This window comes from Corylus avellana, chromosome ca7, assembly GCF_901000735.1.
Source record: "Corylus avellana chromosome ca7, CavTom2PMs-1.0".
In the NCBI taxonomy this organism is placed as follows: domain Eukaryota; kingdom Viridiplantae; phylum Streptophyta; class Magnoliopsida; order Fagales; family Betulaceae; genus Corylus; species Corylus avellana.
In genome coordinates this window covers 5,102,411-5,110,879 of record NC_081547.1, presented here as the reverse complement: position 1 = coordinate 5,110,879, position 8,469 = coordinate 5,102,411, and the positions used below count along the sequence as shown (strand labels likewise).

General features: G+C 36.7%; 2 protein-coding genes across 2 annotated transcripts; one reads left to right on the top strand and one right to left on the bottom strand.

Annotated features, from left to right (window-relative positions):
- Window positions 1–467: 467 nt before the first annotated feature.
- LOC132187320 (RING-H2 finger protein ATL67) lies at window positions 468–1,380 on the bottom strand. Its single transcript, XM_059601599.1, is given in 2 exon segments — window positions 468–1,135; window positions 1,137–1,380. Coding segments are annotated over 2 exon segments (588 nt in total). The 5' UTR covers window positions 1,278–1,380; the 3' UTR covers window positions 468–688.
- A 2,987-nt stretch (window positions 1,381–4,367) lies between these two features.
- LOC132188565 (uncharacterized) lies at window positions 4,368–7,503 on the top strand. Its single transcript, XM_059603058.1, has 3 exons — window positions 4,368–4,431; window positions 4,521–4,644; window positions 4,924–7,503. Exon 3 carries the CDS (start codon window positions 4,935–4,937, stop codon window positions 7,437–7,439), a length of 2,505 nt encoding a protein of 834 aa, XP_059459041.1. The 5' UTR covers window positions 4,368–4,431; window positions 4,521–4,644; window positions 4,924–4,934; the 3' UTR covers window positions 7,440–7,503.
- The last annotated feature ends 966 nt before the right edge of the window (window positions 7,504–8,469 follow it).

Below are 8,469 nucleotides of genomic sequence, written 5' to 3'. Positions count from 1 at the left end.
CCACCTCTATATATAACTGTTACATTAAAGATTAGTCGTTTTCTGCTGCGAAAACAGCAAAATCCTGTTGCAAATACAACGTAAATGAACTTAAAAAAGGAATAGTATTTCCAAATAACAACAGAAAATAAAAACGAATTGGAATACTGGAATTGCAATGGGTCAGATGCCAGTGTGTTGACTTGTGCATGTAATCAGAAATCACACTGAAAGAAGATAGAATTGGAAGAAGAGATGAAAAAAAAAAAAAACACAGAAATTTACAAATATACACAAAGTGAAAGAATTTCGTTCAAGGATTGCAATCTAATGCAAAGAATTAGAAGATACTGAGAATGAAGCAGGTTAATTCTTTGAAATTGGATAAGAAAAAAAAGGTGATGCATATGTACATCCCAATTCCCATGCATTTGGCAAAAATGATTCAATCCCAGAATTCAATATTATGTGAAAGACCAACACCCATCTGTTTCATAAGATGAAGATACTTTTTCTGCTCTAATTTCATCAAACACAAACCATAATTCGGCAAAAAACAGAAACCCCAATACCTATCTATCCAAAAATATTTATACATTTTTCTGGGCAACCAAACAAACACATCAAACGGCAAAACCCCAAACCACCCACCACCACCCAAGAAGAAACGGAGAAAAAAAAACCCAAAAAGAAAAACCCACAAATCTTATCACCTCCTCCGCCTCCGATCCGCGGCGTACTGCGAGAGCGGAACGACCTCCGAGAGCGGCGTGGACAGCGGGGTCGGCAGCGGCGAGTTCCTGCAAACCGGGCACGAGCCGTTCAGCTTCAGCCAGGCGTCGAGGCAGCACAAGTGGAAGTAGTGCCGGCACTCGGGCATCATCCTCAGCATCTCCGACTCCTTGTACTCGCACAAGCAGATCGAGCACGTCGTGCTATTGCTACCCATATTCCCATCCCCACGAAAGTACGGGAACTTGGGGTAGGAGTTGATGACGCTCTGGTCAAGCCCAACGACATTCTCGTCACGCAATTGCTCCTCGTCCTCGTCGTCCTCGGCCACGAAGATTATGCGGGGCAGGATGATGCCATCATTGGGGTTGTTGTTGTTGTGGTGGCTGTCGCGGTGGTTGTGGTGGTTGTTGTAGTTATGGGCGTTGGGAGCGGTGAGCGGCAGCAGAGATAGAGGCGAGGAGGATGGTGGAGAGGAGGACGAGGAACCCGAGGGCGACGGCGATGGCGTAGCCGAGGCCGAGGTTGGTGAGGTAAGCGGGGGTGCTCGGGGGCGGGGTGGACATTGGGAGAGGAGTGGAAGAAGAAGAGGTGGAGGTGGAGGTGGAGGAGATTTAGCCATGTGTGTTGGGGGAGAGGGGAGGGTTAGGGAGGGGAGATTTTTTTTTGGGAAGGGCGGGTGGGTGAGTAGTCCAGCTGCTGCATTTAATTCTCTTTTAGGTTTGGGGGAAGTGAGAGGCACTAGAGGAGCATTTATTTTTGTTTTTATGTTTTGGTGGGCTTCGCTTTTTGGTCACTCTTCAATGGACCTTTCACTCTTAAATCTCTACCCTTTCCCTTTTTTTTATGTCTTAATAATTAATATTTCTACTCAACCAATTACAACCATCACAAATCTAGCTTACTCATCCTATTTTTTTATTTATTTTTTTTTATTTTAGTTTAGTTAAAAAAAAAAAAAAAAACACTTCTACCTTTTTGAAGAAAAAAAATATGACAACCCCACGGTGAGTCATCTTGTGATCCACAATAATATTGTTGGTGTGATAACCCATGGGCGTATGCCGTGAATTTAGGGCACATTAATCTAATTGAGAGATTAGAAGAGCCTTATAAATAAGGTGGTAGATTAGGGGATAAGTATTGTTTTTTTTTTTCTTTCAAAAAATACATCTAAATAGGGACAAAACAAAAATTACTAAGATTAGTTAAATCATCTGGAGTATTGCTATTGTTGTTTCTAATATTATTAATAGCAAGTTGGCATATGCTGGGATATTTGCTTGCCAAGGGGTCGACTTCACTAAAGCCAGGTATGCTGGGGCCAACACAATTCTAAAATTAGGTAGAGCCCAGGAAAAAAAAAGATAAATAAACAATTGGATTTCCAAAGTATTTTAATTGGGGACAGTTTTTTCTCTCTAAATTGAGTAGGATAAATTTTTTAAATTCATGATGACATGTCTTTAAAGTTCATTTTTAATAGAACATGAAAAAAAATGCATGTGAGAATTACAATTTACATATATTTTAAACACATCATATTAAGAATTAAACCAAACAAAAAAAAAAAAATCAACCCAATTCCGCCTTATACCATATCAAAAAATTTAGAAAAATGTTACACACTCCTACTTTTTATGCAATGCACACTCCTTTTTTAAAAAAAAAAAAGAAATTAGTTCAGTTTTATTCATTGATAAACGAGTATAAAGCTCAAATAACACAGAACAAAAGCTCTAGAGCAACCATAGCCGAAACTATGAGGTTATAAGTATCGAAGATGACGTATTACATTTCAGACTCAAACAAAATCTGCTAACTTATGACTAATTTTCAAATTAAACAACATATCTGCGCAAAACAGACTCAAACCAATGCATAAGTAACTTTTATTCCTCGGCACCGAAAGTAGAGAATGCCAAGCAAAAACTCATCCTCCTAAACCCGAAAGCCAGGATAACATTCACATCTACAATCTAAAGATCTGGACCGAAGCAACAAACTCGAATGGCATCAGGTGGGCGAATCGAGAGAGAGAGAGAGAAGACTGAGCATTATTACAAGCAAGAGGATGATAGTAGCCAGAAAGAAGAGTCGATCGCACGCTCGCTGGAAACCGAAAACGGGAGGGGCGTTGGAAGCTCATCGTGGTGGGGGCCTGAAAAAAGGCCCAGCAAAGGACGATGGGCGGCGGAGCATGCGAAGGAGATCGGCGGCGCACTCAAAAGGAGTGGGAAGTTTTAGTAAAACCCCAAGAGCATCACCCACAAAGTGTACCTACAAGCAGGAAAAACAACAAATCAAATACATAAAGAAACAAAAACAACTAGGGACCGAAGGAGGGGGAAGAGGCAGAGAGGAAGGAAAAGAAAAAAAAAAAAATCGCTCAAAGAACTAGGGGCATCACATAAATAAGCTAGCTCGTTAAGCGAAAGAAGGAGATGGAAGGAGAGGGGGGAGGCAGAAGAGGGAGAGGGGAGGAGGGCCGGAGGGGGAGAACAAAGGGTTCTCCCCCTCCGGCGGCTGCTAGAGATGAGGCCCGAGCAAAGAGGGCAGGGGGTTAGAGAGAGAGAGAACCACACTCCGTAAAGTGACTTAAAAAATCATGTTAGATTTAAAATTCAATATTGATTTATTCAAAATTTAATAATAATTTTCACTGTCATGTTTATATATTTAGGAATGTGAAAGTGAGAGTATATATCCAGTGGCGGATCCACTGTGTTCCTTGGGGATGCCACGGCACCCCCAAGGATTTAAAAAAAAAAAAATTTTTTATTTTTATAACCCACGGCACCCTCAAAAAAAAAAAAAAAAAAAAAAACAATATTATCATTATCATTCCATTTCCTCCCGGCAGAAGTCAAGACAGATTTTACGAAAATTTTACCAACCTGCTTCGGTGTCGCCTTCAGACATCGCAGGATGAAATTTTTCTTGATGAACCCATACACTCTGGTGACTTTAAAATTTTATTAATTTCACTTTTAGGATTCTCCTCATACTTTAGTTCTTAGTTTGCCACGATCAGCTTCAAGACGGAGAAGACTCCCCAGTTCCATTCTCTCCAGATCTGGCCATTGCAGCCCGCTTCTCTCAACTCCTCAGGCATCTAAAGCGGACCCAATACTGCCTAGGTGCTTAACATTTTTATTTTCTTTCACTTTCTTCAAGTTTCTCTCATTCTCTGCAACCGAACATGATTCCCTTGATTTATTATTGTCTCATTTCTTGTTAATTGTTAATTGTTATGCTTGATTCTGGTTGTGGTTGTGTTATACAAATTGTTTGTGATGTATTTAGGTATGATTTTCCATTATCCATGAGTTTTTTGCACATGACTAAATATTTGTGCACACCACATTTGACAAAATGCCTAAGTGACATTCTTGAGCCACTTACCTTGATTCATGACTTCAATTGCTCTTGTTTATTGTCATTATGGTTTAAGCTTTTGATTGTGAGGGATATAAGACTTTGTTTCCTTTTTTGGCCTTGCTCAAACTTAACACACATCACATGTTTGATGTAATATCTCAATGATGTGTTATGTGTAGTTGGTCAAATTTCCCTTGTTTTTCTTGGAGTGATTATGGCTAGTGGCGGAGCACCCCCCTAAAAAAAAAAAAATCTCTAAGACGCTCTCTCTCAGTCTCTCAGATTCTCTCTAGTCTCTTCGTTCTCTGTTCCTTCTATCAAAGATTGTCAGATTCACAGGTAACTCCTTGTCTTCTCCTCCCTGGCTTCTCAATTGCTTTTGTAGTTTTATGTTCTAGTTTTAAATTTATATTTTGCTCATTTTACAGGAAGAGGGTTTGGGAGAAAAGTTCAAATACTTTGGTGTTTTCTACAATTCAGTTAATTTGGCCCTTTTGGGTTCGGCGGGTTCTTAGGAAATCGAAATCAAAGACACTCTCTTTATCTTCTCAGGTGAGTCACAACACTAATAATTTCCTGAACCCTAAACTTTTGTGCTACATTTTTTATTCATCCTCTGTTTTTCCTCTGTTTAATTTGTGAGTTTTAAACTTTAATGTTTATTTTGTTGCTTATATCCATATAAACTTTGATTAAACATTAATTTAATTTCACTATTAATTTGAATGATTGAATAAACTTTAATATCCGTATGATTGCTTATTTTGTTGTTTAATGTTTATAAACTTTGATTGTCTCTTACGGGGTTGTGATTTAACTTGAAAATTTTAGGTTCATGAATCATGTCAAAATTTAAAACTATCGATTCATTCTTCAAAAGGAAAGAAGCTGACATTTCGAAAAGTAATACATTGTTGGAATCTAATGCCGAAACTTCAAATCCCAATGAGCGTCATCTTAAATCTCCAAGGGTTGAAGATGAAGAACATCCTTTTGAATCTCCAATTGCGGAAACACAAGAGATTTATTTTAAATCATCCACACTCAATGTTAATGAAGTTGATGTTTCTTCTATTTCTATAGAGCGAGATCCAGGATTACGTCCTCCGATGTGGGACTATCCAGTCAATCGACGTGATGAAATAAGACGGGCTTATTTGAAACATGGTCCAAATCGATTTATTCTTGCAAATTATCCACTTTCTGGACCAGAAAATCCCCCTCGTCGCTTTCAAGCCTCTTGGTTCACACAATTTCCTTGGCTTGAGTATTCTCGTTCCAAGGATGCTGCATATTGTCTACCATGTTATCTTTTTACTATGAAAAGAGATGGACGTCCTGGATGGGATGTATTTACTATCAAGGGATTTAGAAATTGGAGAAAAGTTCATGAAGGAAAAAATTGTGCCTTTTTGACTCATATTGGGGAGGATCCTTGTTCACCTCATAATAATGCTATGAAATCTTATGAGGATTTACGAAATCAATCACGACATATCGATAAAGTATTGAATGCACAAAGTATGGAACAAATTCAAAATAATCGACTACGTGTGAAAACTTCTATTGATGTTACTCGGTGGCTTGCATTTCAAGGATGTGCGTCTAGAGGTCATGATGAGACTGTTGATTCAAAAAATCGAGGTAATTTTCTTGAGCTGATTAAACTTTTGGCATCATATAATGATAAAGTTGCAAGTGTTGTTTTGGAAAATGCTCCAAAATCTGCGAAGTATATTTCACATACAATTCAAAAGGAGATTTTGCAAGTCATTGCAAGTAAAGTGCGAGAGAAAATTCGTGAAGATATTGGAGACTCTAAATTTTGCATCATTGTTGATGAGGCACGTGATGAGTCTAAGAGAGAACAAATGGCAATTGTTTTGAGATTTGTTGACAAAGATGGTTTTATACAAGAACGTTTCTTTGATATAGTTCATGTTAAAGATACATCGGCATTGACTCTAAAGAATGGAATATCTGATGTTCTCTTTCGTTATTGCCTTGATATTCAAAATATCCGTGGACAAGGATATGATGGTGCTAGTAACATGCGTGGTGAATGGAAGGGATTGCAAGCATTATTTCTTAAAGATTGTTCTTGTGCATACTATGTTCATTGTTTTGCTCATCGATTACAATTAGCATTAGTTGCTGCATCTAGAGAGGTGTCTCTTGTTCATGTGTTCTTCACAAATTTGAACTTTGTTATCAATGTGGCCAGTGCTTCATGTAAACGTCATGATCAACTACAAGCTGTTCATGCAACACAAATTGCACATATGGAAGCTATTGGTGAGCTTGAAACTGGAAAAGGGGCTAATCAAATTGGCACTTTGAAACGAGCTGGTGATTCTCGTTGGGGTTCGCATTTTAATTCTATTTGTAGCCTAATAAGGATGTTTGATGCTACTTGTACAGTGCTTGAAGATGTTGAAAGAGAAGGAGGTACTTACTCTCAACGAGGAGATGCTAAGGCTGCTTATAAAATGCTTACATCCTTCGAGTTCATATTTATTTTACATCTAATGAAGGAAATTATGGGCATTACTGATGTTCTTTGTCAAGTTTTGCAGCAAAAATCTCAAGACATTTTGAATGCTATTAATTCAGTTTCTATTGCAAAAAAACTTATCCAAAAGTTGAGAGATGATGGTTGGGATAATTTGCTTGAGAACATTGTCTCTTTCTCCAAGAAAGCTGAAATTGGCATTCCAGATTTGAGTGCTCCTTATATTGAAGGTCGAGGTCGTAGTCAAAAGAATCACATTACATTGGAGCATCATTATCATTTTGACATATTCAATACTACTATCGACTTTCAATTGCAAGAGCTTGATAGTAGGTTTGGTGAAAAGGCGATGGAACTTTTGACACTTAGCTCTGCTTTGAATCCAAAAGATGCTTATGAATCCTTTAAAATTGACGATATATGTATCCTTGCAGAGAAGTATTATCCTCTTGATTTTTCTGAGCAGGAGAAAATTAATTTGAGATATCAGTTGAGGTATTTTGAAGTTGATAAGCTTGCTGATCCGACATTACAAAATTTGTCTTCCATTGCAGAATTATGCCAAGGATTGGCAAAGGCGAAAAAATCAAAGACATATGATCTTATTGATAGATTGATTCGTCTTGTTTTGACTCTTCTAGTGTCTACAGCAACTACCGAACGAGCATTTTCAGCAATGAAAATTGTTAAAACACGACTTCGTAACAAAATGGAGGATGATTTTCTTGCAAATAGTTTAGTTCTCTATATTGAAAGGGAAATTGCTGAGAGTTTCGATTTAGATTCGATACTTGATGATTTTGTACTTCTAAAAGACCGTAAAGTGCAGTTCTAGACACTTTTTTGTATTTCTATCTTTTTGATGTAGTGTCGACATGTTACATTTATAATATATCAATTTCAGCACATATTTATAAACTTTTATAGATATTTTTTGTGATGCAAATATTGTGTGAATTACCAAATTTTTAGGGTGAAAAAAAAATTTAGGACGTCAAAAAAATTTTAGCGGCACCCCCAATGTTAAATAGCTGGATCCGCCACTGCCCACGTATATGTAACAGAAATGAGATTATGAGAGTCCCGCAACCAAGACGAACACGTGGCCAACAATGGGAGCGCATTCATGGTGATCAATCGGGATTGTGAAGAAAGCGAATGATGCAATCATAATTATCAATGGGACCATGGTCCGTGATTGCTATGTGCCTGCCAAGTAATTAATGGACTTGTGTCAGAGTTTTTGTGCTTAGTATTTTAGACACGTTTCGCAAACTTGGTTCAGAATAAACGGGCTAAGGTAAAAAGATTTAATCTATTTAATTAAATTGATTTAAAGTCTTATATTCATGTCTTAACAAGACTCAAACTTGATATGCAATATTTATATTTTTTTAATTCCTTGTTTACTATTTCACGTTAAGTATCAAATTCTTCATATTTTATTTAAAATTGTGAGATTTTTTTATATCGTACTTTATATAATTTTCGTAAACTAGATCATTAATTTTAATAAAATAATTAAATTTATTATTTTTAAAATAACTGATTATTTAATATGATATTTAAATTAAAATAATCACAATTTACTCCATTCCAATTAAAATGTTTCACTTATTAAGGAAAGATAATGATTAAACATAGATGCTTAGATTATATATATATATATGTGTGTGTGTGTGTGTGTGTATTTTGTGAATATTGATAAGTATGTGGATGATTTTAGATTGAACAAAATAAACGATTTCAAATTATAATAATATAATAAAAACAAATAATATGTGTTGTTTATTTATTATGATGTTACTTAAAAAAACACCCAATAATTGAAGAAACACATGCCCAATAGCCAATAAAGTAAATTA

Coding starts and splice junctions, on each gene's coding strand:
- LOC132188565 (XM_059603058.1), top strand. CDS start 4,935: ATGTCAAAATTTAAAACTATCGATTCATTCTTCAAAAGGAAAGAAGCT.